The 18121-nt window shown below is 40.6% G+C and overlaps 1 protein-coding gene across 1 annotated transcript in view; it reads left to right on the top strand.

Annotated features, from left to right (window-relative positions):
• INTS9 (integrator complex subunit 9) overlaps positions 1-18121 on the top strand; it is a 129834-nt gene that overhangs the window by 86149 nt on the left and 25564 nt on the right. The window contains exons 7-9 of the mRNA XM_058670073.1: positions 7012-7132; positions 7873-8007; positions 17976-18087. Of these exons, the coding sequence (XP_058526056.1) occupies positions 7012-7132; positions 7873-8007; positions 17976-18087 (368 nt within the window). The remainder of the gene's footprint in view (positions 1-7011; positions 7133-7872; positions 8008-17975; positions 18088-18121) is intronic.

Here is an 18121-nt window from a genome sequence, read left to right as displayed (position 1 = left end):
TACACGTCAATTATTAACTAGGAAATCAATCATTAAGGTCATGAATAAATTTGGCCCAACTATCTTTTGGGTCACATTTCTCCTTACACAAAGGCACTAGCTAACTTCAGTTCTTCATGTCTTCCTCTGCAACTTCGTGTCTCTGTCCTGTGAGCTTTTAAGGAAGTCCAGATTTTTACTTCCACCTGTCTCCATGTGACTGCTGGAGACATCAATGCCAGAGCCTCATCTGGTCCTTCAACTTTACCAAGCAGATTTCTAAAAGATCAGTACTTCTTTATGGATTCACTAACTCACCCCACCCCAACCCATGCATTTTATATTCTCTACCAACTCCAATTTGACGTTTAAGATACACTAGATAGAACTCTAACCGTCTTGGATGCAGGTTGGAGAACACACGGTTCTGCTTTACATGGGCTTGTTGTACCTAGTAAGTGCCCAATAAATAGTTGATGATGAAGCGGCCCCCTGCCTGAGACCAGTTTGGGAAAAACCAAAGCCCAGAGTAAAAGCTGCAGTAAGCAAGGTGTGTTTGTGCATCCTGACCATATCCCAAACTCCCCAGTTCTGCTCCTGCTGGTCTTGGACTCTGATTCAAAGCAAGAGATGTCAGATGCTTATACTGAGAAGTCTTCCTCTGTATTTACCACACAGCCGTCACCTTGCTTCAGGGCTATGCTTATGGGAGAATCCAACTGCTAACCAGAGAGCGTTCTCTTCCAATCAGTTATGGAAAAACAAGCACCATATTCTGATGGAAGCAGAAGATGATTCAGGGGAGTTTGGGCCCACAAAAGATGCCACAGCCTCTCTCAGAGGACAAGCAAATACCAATATTTGTCTTTTGGAGCCAGTGAGCCAGCTGACATTAAAAGCCTCCTAATGAGGGGACGTTCATGCTAAGAGCCTGGAAGCCCTGATGACCAGGGCAGGCATAAACTGTGAGCAGAAACTAGGGACAGAACTGGAACCAGGCATTCCGATGTGGGATGTGAGCATCCCAAATGATGTCTTAACTACCTGCCAACTAGTGTTCTTTGCATATCGTTACTGTGTATAAAGTTAGAATTCTACAGTTATAATTGGGGATAAATCATTAGCAGATACTGTGATAATCCTCTCACAAGCGCTAAGGAATCAGGTATTGACATTCATGACTGAATTGTTATGGGGATTGTTAGTGTACAACTTAAAATAAAGCTGAGTTCATACTTTATGGACAACCTTTTTTTAAAAATACATATCAAAGTTGAAGTTCTGCTTTTATACTTTAGATGTTTGTGAAGGAATTTATCAGGTCTAAATATAAAATCAGAAGAAATTATAAAATATGAACTTAACAGATCAAGTAGACAGTATTTGAAATTCAGATCTGTTTCTTAGTAGCTGCAGCAAGTTATTTTTTTAAAAGCACTTATCATTTATAAAATAAGAATGTATTAGCAGCTTCATAGAGTTGCTGTGAAGAGTTAACAAGTAATACAATTCCTTGAAACAATGCCAAGCGCATACTAAGTACTTAGTAAATGCCAGCATCCTTATCCTGTTTATTGACACATATGGCTTACACAACCACCTTTTGGTAACTGGAACACATCTTCCCTCTGTCCCTTAATTTATTTATCTTCAGACACTGCTTTGCCTGATGAAAGCAAGGTAATCAAGTGGACTGAAGGAAAGCTGTTTTCTAATCCCACTGTTGCCCTTACTTAATACTGTCATTCAGACTCTTTCAGACTCAATCTGCTTTTCTGTAAAATAAGAGAACTTAATTAAATGATCTCTACATCCTCTTAACATTATGATTTTAAGAGATGCCCAAAAGAGAAGCTCCTTAAAGTAGGATCTCATCGAGTGGCAATACTTTAATGGAGTCTTCACATCTTGTTCAGGTTTCTGATTCCGGATACCTCATTTTATTTCATTCAGTTGATTGGCGTCGCAGAGACTGACTCATGCTAACCAAATTCCCAAGATGTTGACTGACAAACAGAAATTCCACTTAATTACTTTAAACAGACACCTGCCTGGCTCCAGCACAAGCATAGTTCATCTGTCTGGGACACTCTGTTCCAGTGAACAAGAACACTTAAGATATCACATTATAGATAAGAGTTTTTTTTAGTGACCATTGAATTAAATAAAAGATAGTTTAGATACTCTAAAGAATTATTCCCAGAATGCTTTGGTAGCTTAAGCCATTGCTTCTGTCTTTTCTAGCAATAACTTGGTCTAAAACAAAACTCAGGATTTGTAATTTAGTTAATATTATATAATCTAGATTACAATAAGAAGTGGTTGATTGGGCCCAGCACAGCAGCCTAGTGGCTAAAGTCCTCACCTTGCACATGCCAGGATCCCTTATGCACCCCAGTTCATGTCCTGGCTGCTGCACTTCCCATCCAGCTCCCTGTTTTGTAGCCTTGGAAAGCAGCAGAGGATGGTCCAAGGCCTTAGGACCATGCACCCACATGGGAGACCCAGAAGAGGCTCGTGGCTTCTGGCTTCAGATCAGTTCCACGCCGGCTGTAGCAGCCACTTGGGGAGTGAACCAGCCGAAAAATCCTTCTCTCAGTCTCTTCTTCTCCCTGTAATTCTGACTTTCCAATAAAAAATTAAATACTAAAAAAAATAATAATAAAGTGCTTGACTTTTGAGATTCTATTTTAGGTAAACTTCATATAGGTCATTACTGTGTAAACAGAGCCTCATTCCACCCATCCCCAAAACATGTTACTTACTCTATTGTGATGAGAGGAAACACTTTCCGCTCCAATTTCTACGCCTTATTTTTTTTTTTTTAAGATTTATTTTTCATTGATTTAAAAGGCAGAGTTTCAGAGAGAGAAGGAATGGCAGAAGAAGAAAGACTCCCATGTGTTGACACATTCCCCAAATGGCTGCAGCAGTCAGGACTGGGCCAGGCCGAAGCAGGTACCAGGAGCGTGTCGTAGATCCCCTTCATGGGTGCAGGGTCCCAAGCATTCCCTCTGCATTAGTAGGGAGCTGGACTGGAACCACAAACACATGGGATGCCAGGCACTGCAGCGCTGCACTGGCCCCTCCTCATGGTCTTTGTGTTCTGCTTTCATATTAGTTTTATTCATTCAGCAAACAGAAAAAGCCTAACCAGTGTTTTACTTACTTTTCTGTGGTCCCTGCCAACTTCGGGGTCTTAACTGTTAAAGTTCATGGCTGCAGTAAGGTTGGTCGTGGGGACAACAGAGCTCTGGCAGGATGTCAAAACTCTTGCAAAAGAAGTTTATTAGGCACTTAAGTGTGATAAGAACAGCACAAAACAATGAAATCTTTTAGAAAGTACTTAGGAAACATTTAGATTCTGAAAACTTGACTTTGATAAATTAGAAAGCCAGAAAAAAAAAAAAAAAGAACTAGTTCCCTCTGGGTTTTCTTATCCTAAATCAGCCAATAAGTCTAATGACTTTAAATGGCTCTATAAATGCCTCTCTCTAATTATGACCTCAAGTAAGTGCAAGGGAAGTTTCAAGAAAGCTAAGTTGCACAGGATGTTAGGAGATAGAAGGAAATAATGACAAAGTGACTCCTTATCCAGGAAGAGTAAAGAACAATGTCAGCATAAAAAAAAAACAATCCACTTGCCTACTGCCTCATCTCTTTATTTTTTTCTTAAAGATTATTTATTTATTTGAGATACACAGACAGAGAAGAGATCGAGAGCTAAGACCTTGCATCTGCTGGCTCACTCCCCAAAATGGCTGCAATGGCAAGGGCTGGCCTAGCTGAATCCAGGAGCCAGGAACACAGCTGGATCCCTGCTTCTCCTCCCGCACATCCCCACTCCCATGTAGGTAGCAGGTGACCAGGTAATTAAGTCATCTGCTGCCTTTCCAGGCACATTAGCAAGAAGTCAATTGGAAGTGGAACAGTCAGGACTTGACTGACAGTTATAGGGTGCCAGCATTGTAGGCAGCAGCTTACCCAGTGTGGTACAACGCCAACCCATAGTTTCTCATTGAGATGTTATTTCTAGCTGCTAAAAAAATTACTCAAAGTACTAATTGGTAAAAATATAGTCACCGGATCTATATGAAAAGTGAAACCTGAGTATTTCCAAAGTAGATCAACAACAATTCATTTTAGTTCTGATAGATGTTGCTGATACATTCATTAAAGGTGTACCTTTGGAGCGCCACTTGCATAGGGCACTCTGCTCAGTGCTCACTGTACAAAAATGAAAATGGTGTACAATGTGAATAATGTAATGGGATAAAAAACAAACATGTTACTATCCCAAGAGGTTTAGTAAACAGAAGGCCTATTAACGAGACTGTTGTTCCTGCAACAGAGCTCTGGTGAACTCTGTGGAGGGTTGTCTGGGATGAGCAGTTCTCGGTAAACAGATGCTGTGTTCAGTTGCAGTACAAGCTGTGATTGCTGTGCCACCCACCCTGAAGGAGAATGTGGGGACATAACCAAGCTGAAATATTCCTCCATTTTCCAGTTGTGTTTTGTTTTGTTTTTTAAGTAAACTCTTTCTTTACCTGTCAAGAAATAGGTTTTGGACTATTGGGAATGAAAGTAGTAGATGTTTTCCATCTTCACACCTGCCACTTTCCCATTGCCAGCTTACTCTGTGGGCTGAATATAAAATTGTTTCATCTCCAGCAGAGAGAGGAAACATTAAAGTGACTAAAATGCCTCATTTTGAGAAAGACTCCCAATTTTTAAGTTTTGTAATTTTCATAGGATGTTGTCCTAGATGGGAAGGGGACAAAATTTGGGGAAAAACCATCAAAGACAGACTGGAGCCCCCAAGTTATGGGTGATGGCAGTACTGGTTGTCAAGTGATGGGTAAGCAAAGTCACAGTGAAGAAAGAGCTGGGGTTTTATCTTTGAATATGACTTTTTGGTCAACCTCATAGAAAACTCAGTTGTAAGACCCTGGCAATGCTAAAATGAATGTGAAACAGAAACAACTGAATTGAGAGCTGTGGTTGGGCTGAAAGTGTGGAATCCTCCTCACTACTCTTAGCCAGTCTTGTGCCAGACATGGAGCCCTGGGATACACTGAGGAAGCCCTGCACCCATCAGCCTGAGGTGGGTCCAAGCCCCACAGTCCATTGATTCTGAAACTCTTAAGGAAAAATCAAAGCAAAGTTAAAAGCTTGGATTCTTCCTTGAGACCCTTAAGAGCAAGAATTGAGACATTGAAGTTCAAAATTTTGATTACTGAGGTGAATCATGTTGACTTGAAGTTCACTGGAATACTGTTGGAAAATGATGAAGCTGCAGTGGTTGTGGTACTTCTATGCATCAGGACAGGGTTGGAGACAAGCCTTCATTCAGCATCTTTGTATGTGTGTCAAACACTTTGTATGTGTTATATCTCCCATACGAAAACAGCTCTAAGAGGAAGCTGATGTTCTCCCCGTTTTACATTGAGGTTCCTAAAACCCTGCTGAAGGCCCTAGGTTTTATCCTGAATGTGGTGGTGAGCACTGGGCATGTGCAGGATAGGGAAGAGGGGGTGTGTTTGTGTGTATGCGTGTACACGCGTGCATCATTCATTTCCTATTTTTAACCATATGAGGACACTTCAGAAAGTGTGTGGAAAAAGAAAAGTTTATTTTGGTGCAAAAATATTGAAATTCATGTCTAGTTTTTTCATAATACACATTTTTCCATGAGCTTTTAGAAGACCACTCAATTCTTTTAGGCCCTTTTGTGAAGGAAAGCAAGCGTAGAGGCAGCCCTGTCTCCACAATAGACTTTTGTTACCTTGAGCTGGTGAAATTTTCTTAGATTTAATTTCTTCATGAAAATTTCATGGAAGGGTTGCTGATTAGAGAATTTCTTTGAATAAACAAAAACAGAAGAGAGTAGGGAAAGCAACATTTGAACATTAGTTCAGAGTGTTCTTGTTATGAATGCAATAACAGTACAAAAACAGAAAAAAACAGGAAGAAAGAAACTGAAATTCTGGATTTTCTTGATCAGATGTTGGTGAATATTTTCTATAAATGGCTATGGATACTTTCTAAAAAACATTTATTCATTTTTATTGAAAGGCAGATTTAGAGAAAAGGAGAGAAAGAAAGATCTTCCATCTGCTGGTTCACTCTTGAAATGGCCACAATGGCTGGAGTGGAGTCACTCTGGAGCCTGGAGCCAGAAGCTTCCTCTAGGATTCCCATGAGGCTGCAGGGTCCCAAGGCTTTGGGCCATCCTTTACTGCTTTCCCAGGACATAAGCGGGGAGCTGGAATGTGAAGTGGAGCACCCATATGGCATTCCAGTGCTTTCAGGGAAATTAGTCAGTTGAGCCATCACACAGATATTTTAAGCTTTGTGGATCATATACCTGCTTATCCTCTATGATAACTAATAGGGAATATAAAGACAACAGGAGTAAAAATTATGAAACTTTAAAAAGTGCATTTTGGTTTTTAAGGCCTGCAAAGTTGAGTTTTAGCTAGATTGACCAAGTAAAAAGAAGGAAAATGGGCCTGGTGCAATAGCCTACAGGCTAAAGTTGTCTTGCATGCCCCAAGATCCCATATGGGCAACAGTTCTAATCCTGGCAGCACAGCTTCCCATCCAGCTCCCTGCTTGTGGCCTGGGGAAGCAGCCAAGGATGGCACAAAGCTTTGGGATCCTGCACCCACGTGGAAAACCCAGAAGAGACAACAGGCTCCTGACTTCAGATTGGAGCAGCTCCAGCAGTTGCGGCCACTTGGGGGGAAATCAGCAGATCAAAGATCTTCCTCTCTGTTTCTCCTTCTCTCTGTATATCTGCCTTTCCAATAAAAAATAAATAAATCTTAGTTAAAAAAAAAGAAGAAATGTAAATTACTTGAATCAGAAATGAAAGGGATAATATTACCAGCCTTACAGAAATAAAAAATGATTCTTTAGAATCCCATGAAAAATGAATTGGACAACTTAGGTGAAATGGAAAAATATTAGCAGTGGTCTATAACATGAAGATATGTTCAAGTAGTAATTGACAGTGTGATGCATTTACAGGCTGTTGCCATCTCCTCTCAAGGATGCAGTGGAAGTTTCAACATGGAGAAGATGTTACACAATGCAAGAAGTGAACTCAGCCCTTAGTAAAATCCAACTGGTGGGATATTCTCAAAAAATTGTAAGTGTTGATATCAATTAAATGCGATTTGCTGATGTTTTCCATCTAAATTTTTCTTTGCAAAAAACATACTGTTCCCTATTTAGAGTCAATCAACCACTGGAAATTATGTGCTAGTGCAAGGTAAAAAGAACATGTCTAATTTTCCTTCATCCTCCCAGGTTTATGTGTGTGTGTGTTTCTTTTTTCCAAACTCAGATGTAACCCACTGCTTGCTGGCTTAACATTTACTGGCCTGAATGTAATGAAGTGGGAGAAAGTCAACTCATCCTCACTTCAGAACCTGAAATATTTAGGCAAGTCAAGGGGTAACCAGAGAAATTAGAAATACAACTTGTGAGCGCTGATCTGAAGCTTAAGGTTCCCCTTCTGCTAACCTGTGTCCAGAGGCTCTCCAATCAAGAGCCCACGCCTAAACTAATATGAAACAGGCTAATCAGAATATTTGACTCTTTGGCCTATTTGGTATTTGATGTCTTATTTTGCCTTTTAATGAGTAGTTCTTGAGCAGCTGGTGATCTGGAAATGGATCAGAACTCTGACGTGATGAGAGAAAGCTCTAGAACTGTTTACTGTGTCTGGTCTCAGTTGTCTACATTACTGTGAAGTTTCTCATCATTGGTGTCCAAATTGAGCAAGAATATTTTTATTGTGTCTTTTTTTTTTTTCACCTGAAAATGTATCTGGTGTGACTGTGTCACTGAAAGCTCATTATACATTCTCACTTGTTTTCTTCCTAGGAACTTTTTGGTGCTGTCCAGGTGACCCCTCTCAGTTCCGGCTATGCACTTGGAAGCTCCAACTGGATTATCCAGTCCCATTATGAGAAAGTATCTTATGTCTCTGGGTCCTCCTTGCTTACCACACACCCCCAGGTATACAGATGTTTTAAACAACTCAAATTTTTGATTATTTAACTCAAAATCAGGTAATATCCCGAGTTCTAAAAGCCATTTAAAATTCTGTGCAATTTTAATCTCTAAATGTACCATAGGACTTAGTAGGCCTGGATGAAGAATTCTTATTTTATTTTAATGTGTAAAGGGAAACTCTTGGAAGTTTTTACGTTAGTAATTCATTCTTGCCATTTTTACATTTTATATGAAAGCATTACAAAGGGGGGTGGGTGGGAGAAGTCTTCCATCTGTTGGTTCACTTTTCAGATAACCGTAATGCCAGGATTCGGCCAGGCCAGAGTGAGGAACTTCCTCCAGGTCTCCTACATGGGTGGGTGGCCCAAGCATCTGGGCCCCCTCTTCTGCTTTCCCAGGCCATTAGTGGAGAGCTGTATTGGAAGTGGAGCATCCAGGATTCAAACCAGCATCTATATGGGATGCCAGTGCTACATTAAGTGACTTAACCTACTATGACACAGCACTGGCTCCCATTGTAGCCATATTAAGAGGGTATGCATGTTAACATTATTAATGCTTATCGTATTTATTCCTTTTTAGGTATTTGTGTAGAATGTTTTCATAGATCTTGGTTCTTTCCATGTTGTGCAGGGTTTGAGGAGACTGGCTGATGAGCTGATGGATGAGCATATAAATAGATAACTTGTGGAAATACATATCCCATTTCATTTATTCATTTATGTCTACTTAAACATAAGCCTGATATTTTATTGTCTTCATGGTAAAGCTAAAGATGAGTCTTAGAATGAGATCATTTAACCCTTTCTCATCTTCTTTAAAAATGCTTGCATCTTGTGGGTCCGTATTCTCTTCGGTCTGCAGTTGGGCCGAATAGATTCAGTCTTCTTTGTACTTTAACCTTTTTCCAGAAGGTTGTCTTGATCTGCCCAACACAATCAGCTTTGTTCCTGTCATAGCTCCAGCTTCCCCAGGCACAGTAGAATTCTTGACCTATTTACCGTGTGTCACTTTGTGGGGTTCATGCTTGCCACACTTAGATGGCTGCCAGGTTTTAGGAATATTTGCCATGTTTTCAAGGAGAGCTGTTATTATAGAAAGGTATGTTTATTTTTTCATTGACAAAAATTGATGTGTGTATGGTTTACAGCATGATGTTTTGTATTTGTATACAATGTGAAATGACTTCATCAGGTTCATTCACATGTACTTTTTTATGTGGGGAAAGGGATACTTTGTCCTAAGCAATCAGATGTTCCTGAGCTGCCATTCTGCATTGTTTTTCATACCTTCTTTTTAACCAAGTTTCATCTCAAGGTCCATCAAGGACAAGCTGCTATTTTTTCCTGCAGCTAGCAGAATTCTGGGCCCTTCCCGCTTATTGAAATCAAAAGCCCATCAATGTCGTCATAATGTGCTTCATTGAATCAAAATTTTTTATTGGCAGCTTCTATCACTCCTGATACATTCTTCTGTATAAGATAGAAAGATGGCTTGGCAGCCAACTCTTCTGATTTGTCCTGCTTAGATCAAAACCTTTACAGTACTGTTGATGTAATTTCCAGTAAATTATTCTTACAAGGTCCATAAATTTAAAGGGAAAATAAGGTCTTGAAAGTAATGAGCAACATGCCTAAGAAATTAATTTTAATTTCTAGCTGGCAACCTGTGTTATATGACTAAAAAGAAAAAATTAGATTTAGCTTAACCCACATAGTTGGATTCTATATTCAATTAGCAAGGTTAAGGAAAGTTTTCCAATTGAATAAAATGTGATAGTCAACTATAGAGAACAGCAAGCTCTTTGGCCTGGGAACCAGACTTGACCTGCTACCTGTATTGGGAAATAGCCTTTTCTTGGAATACAGCCATACCCATTTGTTCATGGATTGTTACGGTCCTGAGGCCTCGATAGTGGCAGAGGCTCACTTGAAACTTAAGAGGAAAAACTTTACCAACCTGTGGCCTCCTTGAATCTAGCTCTCACTAGGTAGGAAGAACACCACAGGCTACTACAATGCTCTGAGAAGCATAAGGGAAAGAAGAAAGAAAGCTCTTTCCTTATTAAATTAAACCTCACCCAGTAAAAAGGGAGAAACAAGTCAAAGAAAATACTGGCAGGTCTTTAATTCAGAAAAAAAATGTATTGAATGCCCATAAAGGAAAAATAAAGCTTTCATTTCTCAATGTCTTGGAGTATGGTGATGATGACACAAATTCAGTTGACACAGGTTGGCAAAGGGATCGTTTGTTTCAGAAGAGGGTGGTGAGTATGATGGAGATGAAAAATAAAGGCTTGGATCCCAGATATAAAGACAAGCCTAGAGGCAAATTGGAGAGGCATCCAATTTTTAAAAATTGGATATATTTTTTAAAATATGAGTATATAAATAAAAGGCTGGGGCCAAAGATTGAACTGAAGAAACTTTACCAACAGATAATAGAAGGAAGAAAAATAATTTTGTGTAAAAGTGATTGAAGAATTAGAGGAAGTTTGAGGCATAAAAGAAAAATAAAAGCATTCTATACAGAAAAGGAAAATAGCCTCTACTGAGCACTAAGTTTCAGTATTCATTTTTCAAAACTCTTTATGTATTTGAGAGGCAGAATGTTGTAGAAAGCTCCCAGCCCATGGCTCCCTTCCCAAATGCCAGCAACAGCAAGGACTGGGCCAGGCTGATGGGAGAAGTCCAGGTGTCCATGAGCAGCAGGAACCCAATGACTGCTGTCCCCTAGAGTCCACTGGAGCCAGGAACTGAGCCCGAAGAACTCGATATGGATGATGACTTCTTTTTTTAAGGTTTATTTACTTATTTGAAAGTTATAATTACAAAGAGGAAGATGTGTGTTCCATCTACTGGTTCATTCCTCAAGTGGCACTAGCCACGGCAGAGCTAGGCTGAAGCCAGAAGGCAGGAGCTTCCTCTGAGTCTCACACAGGACAGGCCCCTGAGCACTTGGGCCGTCATCCACTGGGGCCATCAGCAGGGTGCTGGAGTGGAAGTGAAACAGCCAGTACTCTAACCAGGGCCCATAGTGGATACTGGCATTGCAGCCTGCAGCTTTATCCGTGATGTCACAGGGCTGGCACCTAATCCTGTCATTGATCTATTGGTGATCATCTCTGCAAAGAAGTAACAGTTTTCAACCTTTGTGTCTTTGTTTTTTTCTCTTCTCAAGGATGAGCTCTCTTGTCCTAGTGGACATCTTCATTCTAAACTAGATTTTAAATATTTCATTAAATATGATGCTTGTTACATATTTTCATTTGTCAAGGAGTTTCTCTTCTCATAGCACTAACTTTTCTGATTTTTAAAAAATAATAATTTTTATTGCAAACTCAGGTATACAGAGAGGAGGAGAGACAGAGAGGAAGATCTTTCATCTGATGATTCACTCCCCAAGTAGCCACAATGGCTGAAACTGGACCAATCTGAAGGCAGGAGCCTGGAGCCTCTTCCAGGTCTTCCATGCAATTGCAGGGTCGCAAGGCCTTGGGCCATCCTCTTGTGCTTTCTCAGGCATAGGCAGGGAGCTGGATGGGGAACAGGGCCACCAAGATTAGAAACAGTGCCTATATGGGATCCTGGTGCATGTGAGGAGAAGACTTTAACCACTAGGCTACTGCTCTGGGCCCTGATTTTTTACATATTTTTCCCTTATCAGGCGATTTTTCTTCTTTAGACTGTTAATGTAAAGAATGCAATGTTAGCTTTTCTTGCTTATAAACATCCTTGTATTCCTAGGATAAATCTTTCTTGATCATAATTTATTCTTTTGAAATCCCTCTTGGAATCAGTTGGTCATTATCTTGTTTAAATTTGTAACTGATATTCATAAAGAAAATTTGATCCATACTTTGTTTCCCCATGATATCTATAGCAGTGTGAAATCAGAATATCTTATAAGGTAATGTGAGGACTTCACACTCTGAAATATTGAAAATATATACAATAATGCTTAACTTTTCTGGAAAGTTTGGTCATGTACTCTCCCCCTCATACACTGGTCTGGGTCTGACGTTACCATTTTCAGTTTTTGAGGGTGATTGTTAAACTATTTTCTGGGTCAAAATTGTGCCAGAATTTTGATAGAAGCTTGTCCTTTCTGGCAAGGTTTCCAATCATGGAATAGAATTCTTTATAACACCCTTTGATTTGTTTAACTTTTGTTGTATGATTCTGCGCTTGTTCTGGACTTTATTTTCTTCATCTCTATTTTTTATTAGACTTTACAGAGGTTTGTTTAGATTACTGCCCTGTCTTGGAGAATATTTCTTATTTTGAGTTCTCCTCCTCTATTCTGCTCTTTATTTTGTTCTTCTTGACATCTTTGTACTTACTCTGTTGCTTTTCTATGGGTTTTGTTGTTTAAAATTGCATATTATTTGAAAAGCAGAGCAACAGAGAATGTGTGTGTGTGTGTGTGCGTGCGTGCATGCACGCATGACATATTGTACGCATATTGTAAGTGCTTACCACTTCCATCTGCTGGTTCACTCCCCAAATGCTGGCACCCCATATAAATGGACCAGGCCAAAGCCAGAAGCCCAGAATTCCATCTGGGTCTCCCACATACAGGACAGGGACTCAAGAATTTGGGCCTTTAACTGCTGCCTTCCCAGGTGTGTTAGCCGGAAGCTGGATTGGAAGCAGAGTAGCTGGGACTCAGATCAACACTAAAGTGCAGTGACAGCTTGACGCGCTGCACCCAGCTCCCACTCCTGGTGTATTATTTACTTCATAATACTTACTTTACTTCATTTGTTCTTTCTTTGTTTCAGTAAAATAGTTGAAACTCTTATTTCTCTGTTGATATGTAGTGCTTTGCCATTGATCTCTCAATATCATAATACTCATGATTTAAGTAAGCAAAGTTTATTTAACATTATTAGTTTGGAGTTCATTCGGCCTAGTTAAACTTACAGCTAAGCAAAACTTTTTGTCATACCTAAGTTTCGGAACTCTCATTCTTTTTTTTGATACAAGTATACCAACTTCATGAAATTTGATTAGGATTCCTTTGATAATCAGGTTTTATAAATGTTCTGAAACGAATGTTTATTCAATTTTGGGTGAAAATTACTGTGTTTCTGCTTGAGCTTTTTGCATCATGTCCTTTTTGTCTTTAACTACCAGTTTCTGAAAAGGGTGTGATGTTTGTTGATATGTCTGCTTACTGTAGCTTCACCAGTGCACTCAAAAGTCCTGTGTGTCCAAGATCATTACACTTTCTTGGGCAATCGTTCCTTTTATCAAAATGCTTTGATACATTCTCTTTTTCTGCTATCAAAACCACTTTAAAAACCAAGGGAGTTTTTCTTCTCTCAGAAATGTCTGGTATTTTTTTTTCCATTTCTCTGTTTTTGTTCTTTTATTTTTTGTAGTGAATCTCTTGTAAACAACATAGTGAAGGGTTATTTTTTTTTAATGTAGAGACTATCTTGTAATGATGAACCCGTTTATGTTTCTTATAGTTGCTATTATATTGGGGCTTCTTTCTGTCATCTTATTTCATGTTTTTTGTTCATTTTTTTCCTTACCCTTTCTTACTTTCCTTCAGAAGGATAAATTTCCTTTTGCAATTGTGAAAATGTATATTTTGATTTATTCTTTTGGATTGTTCTTTAGCTTATTTTTTCCTACAAGTATCTTTACTTACTGATATTTGTATCTTCCCCTTACCAGACAGCCATACTTTCCTCTTGATTCTGACCTTGGAAATCAAATGAATGGATTTGATTATGGCTTGTGAACCTCTGCACATCCCATCCGTCTTTCTGCTATTGTGCCTGGCAAAGCAGTGGGAAATGGCCTGCTTGGGACCCTGCGACTCCCATGGAATATCTGAGTGGGATCCCTCAGTTCAGCCTGACCCAGCCCTGACCGTTGTAACCCAGCAGATAGGAAGATATTCTCATTCTCATTCATATTCTCTCTCTCTCTCTCTCTCTCTCTCTCTCTTTCACATAAATACAATAAATCTTAAAAGACAAAAAAGGGGAAGAAGAAAATATATCTATGTGCTTTCATAAGACTGTCATGTTTTATTCCTAGAGACCATGAGCTGTGTACACTCAGAAGCTCAGTGTGATCAGTTGAAGAATCTGATTTAAGGGCAACAGTACCCTGTCACAATGCCCACATCTGTACCCCAGTGTCACTCTCAGGTCTGATTTACTGGAGGCTGCAGGTGATAACTCGGGTAATCTGGTTGTTGCCAGGCTCGCATTACACCCAGATTAATTCTGCCTCTTGGCTTTGTCCTGACCCAGCTCGAGTGTTGCAAGCATTTGAGGAGTAATCTAGCATGTGAGAGTTCTGTGTCTCTCAAATAAATAAAATAAAAGTTCATTTTTAAACATTTGTGTAAGAATCTGTAGCTTAGAATTTTGGGGAGAGGGCCCGGCGGCGTGGCCTAGCGGCTAAAGTCCTCGCCTTGAAAGCCCCGGGATCCCATATGGGCGCCGGTTCTAATCCCGGCAGCTCCACTTCCCATCTAGCTCCCTGCTTGTGGCCTGGGAAAGCAGTCGAGGACGGCCCAAAGCTTTGGGACACTGCACCCGCGTGGGAGACCTGAAAGAGGTTCCTGGTTCCCGGCATCGGATTGGCGCGTACCGGCCCGTTGCGGCTCACTTGGGGAGTGAAACATCGGATGGAAGATCTTCCTGTCTGTCTCTCCTCCTCTCTGTATATCCGGCTTTCCAATAATAATAAAATCTTTAAAAAAAAAAGAATTTTGGGGAGAAAATTTAAGAAGTTGAAAGGAGTTGTCATTTTGTACACAGTCAGTTCCCTGTAGGTTATGAGGTTTTATTCTCATAGATTCACTCTGGAAGTTCTTTCTTGCTCTTGAGCTTCTATTTGGGATGTCTGTATCCCATGTTAGAGGGCCTGCTTCAAGTCTTGGCTGTTCCATTTCCAAACCAGGTTCCTGCTAATGCTTACGGGAAGGTAAGTGCCTGCCACCCACAGGGGAGACCCGGAGAGGTCCCAGCCCCTGCTCCATCTGGCCAACCCAGGCTGTTGGGGCATTGGGGATAAGAGCCAGCAGGTAAAGATCTCTACTCTCTCCCTCTTCGTCTTCCTCTCCCTGTCCCAGCTCTTCTTTCAAACACATTTTCTATTAATGAAGTCTTGTTCTAGCGCTGATGCATTTCCTCTTCCTTCTTTCCTTCCTGATCTGTCTCCTTCTGGAGATCAGGGCAACACTCCCATTGGGGAGTTTTCTCCAACTGTTTCACCATACAGTCTTATGTTCTTTAAACAAAGAAGAAAACAACTGAAATGCCAAATGTCAAAAAGTCACCGGCCATCGGCCTGACCTAACCTGCTGTGGCTCTCTCTTGGCGTTTATACACCCAGTAAAGTCTTTCAAATTCTGTTTCATATGTGTTATTTTTTTAAGTCCTTTGTCTTTCATTATATGTTAATATTGTTCTATTACAGTTGTGAGCATCTAGAAACAGGGACTTCTTTTCCTTGGGCGTTATGTAAAGTGTTAGGTAAACTGGCATCTGAGGACCAACGTAGCCAGAGCATCTCTGGGCTGAAAGTTTCCCAGTTTGGTTTCACCAGCTTGTTTGTGCCGTTCAGCTCTGTGAGGTGCATTTATTTGATCTTTTGACAAGAAGGATTTTACTTTGTGTGTATGTGCTTGTGAACAAAGTGTTCCAATTTAAAGCACTCAGTGGCCATGACATCAGACATGAATACATTTGCCCTTGGCTTGGAAAATGGAGATGTCTGAGGTGTCATCTTGGTTTAGAGAGTGTCACTAAAAGCCTTTTAAGCTTGCTTTTTTTTTTACTGGAGGGCTGGGAATTGACAAGGACATCTCTAAGTCATAGGCTCAGATGGTACACGCAGCCTGTCCTGGTTATGAGGTGTCTCAGCACTGTTCTGACCCAGGAGTGTGTGCACCCTGCAGGGCCGCCTCAGTGTATGGGCAGTTCATTTTCAAAGAAAAATTAGTACGTTGATGGCACAAGTTCAAAGAGAATGCTTTCAGGGCCAGAGTTTGCTCCCCAATGTATATCTTCCTCCGGATTGGTGGTTCTTAACCTTTTCTTGGCCCATAACACAGTTCAGTTGTATCCATGGAGAAGTATAGACAGGCATCTGTAGATTTGCACAGGTCATTTCAGGGTGTTTCTGGACTCTCTGGAGTTCTCCATCTGCCCTGGGCATCACTTTTGGTTCTTCTAACAAAGGTCCATATCCAGCTGTTACCATTGTACACTAACTGTGCTACCCACTATCAGCCTTTGTCCCTTTGGTCACCACTCTGGGTTCATCTAGTTGATGTCTGCACACAGGATGCAATTCCAGCCTCATTACTCATCTGCTAAAAATCCTTTGTACTTTACTTCTTGCCTCCTCCTCCTCTCTTTCTTTCCCTTCTTTCGGTCCCTTGCTTCCTTCCTTTTTTTGTTTTTATGGAAACAATAACTGTTTCTGTATTTGTTGAAGGCCAAATTGATAGATTCTTTCTGCCCAGAGGTTTTTATAGTCACTCGTGTATGTGTGTGCACAAAAAGGAATTACGTACAGTCATCATATTCACATTGGTCTTTTCCATGCCTGCACTAAGTGCTTTTCAGGTCGCAAAGCAGCTTATAACATATGACCACAATTGTGTTATTTAAGAACTAATAAAGAACATGTGTCTGTTTCCTTATATAAAACACTAACGGAAAATACCTTGAAAAGCACATTTCCTCAGGGAACAATAGTCCAGATGGTAGGATTTGCTGGAATTCTAGTCAGAATTTTAAAACTCTATTGGCAGATTTACTGGATGGAACAGAATGGAGCTGTGAGAATTCCTAGTAAACTCTGTTCCTAGAACTTGTTTTCCTAACATCTTGTTGAACATTTTAAATGGAAACAAGAAAAGATATGTCACAAGATAGAAACATTTACAACACTACCTGTGAACCTACTTCTTGTTCTAATTAGAATCCTGATTTGTTACGATAGTAATTTTTGGAAATGCTATCTAGGCAATCAAACTGAAATTCAAATTGTACTTTGTTAAAAAAAAAAATCAGCTACATCCTAAGTACTGTCTTGCCATGTGCCATAGGATTCAGTGTCTATAAGAAGACGAGTATATTAGCTTATGATGCTCACATGAGACTCCTGGGGGGAGATAAATGAAGGCATTGCTCCATTTCTTAAGGAACCCAGCCCAGAGCCATGGCCAGTCACTGCACTAAATCATGGACTTGAGAGTCGACAGAGGTTTCAAATTCCCAATCCAGTGGTCTTCCTGGCTTCTCTGCCGCTAGGGCACAGGGTAAATTACCTTGCCTTTTTCAATCTTAGTTCTATTTTCCAAGTAATACACTCTTATTTCCTGAACTTTCCAGAGTTGTTTTGAGAATGAGATTTTACCAATTGTTAATTCTTAAAGTGTGATTCCCAGAGCAGCAACAGGAACTTGTTGGAAATGTCCATTCCAGGCCCAGTGTGGTAGCCTAGTGGCTAAAGTCCTCGCCTTACATGCACTAGGATACCATATGGTTGCCAGTTAGTGCCCCAGCTGCTCCACTTCCCATCCAGCTCCCTGCTTGTGGGAAAGCACCAGAGGATGGCCCAAGGCCTTGGGACCCTGCACCCATGTGAGAGACCTGGAAGAAGCTCCTGGCTCCTGGCTTCAAATCAGCTCAGCTCCAGCCATGGAGGCCTCTTGGGGCGTGACCTAGCAGATGGAAGATCTTCCTTTCTGCCTCTCTTCTCAATAAAAATAAATCTTTAAAAAATGTACATTCCCAGGTCCCACCTCAGACCTGTGCCCTCTCCTCTCGGGCCCCACCCACCTCAAGCAGCTGCTGCCCGGTGGCAGGGTAAGAGGACTTGCTGACTGAGCAGACACAGGAGGAGAAATGTCTGTGTTCTGCTCATTTGTTATTTGTGGACAATAATCCCTTTTTAAATGACTAAGTGTAGTTCTCTGTTGTTTTTCAGCCCATGGATCAAGCTTCTCTCAAAAACAGTGATGTTCTCATTCTAACAGGACTTACCCAGATTCCCACTGCAAACCCGGATGGCATGGTGGGAGAGTTCTGCAGCAACCTAGGTAGGAAGCCATTGCAGATCTTCGCTCAGGTTCT

The sequence above is a fragment of the Ochotona princeps genome, chromosome 11 (genome assembly GCF_030435755.1).
Source record: "Ochotona princeps isolate mOchPri1 chromosome 11, mOchPri1.hap1, whole genome shotgun sequence".
In the NCBI taxonomy this organism is placed as follows: Eukaryota; Metazoa; Chordata; class Mammalia; order Lagomorpha; family Ochotonidae; genus Ochotona; species Ochotona princeps.
The sequence above is the reverse complement of the archived record's forward strand: the minus strand, read 5'-3'. Positions and strand labels throughout refer to the sequence as shown.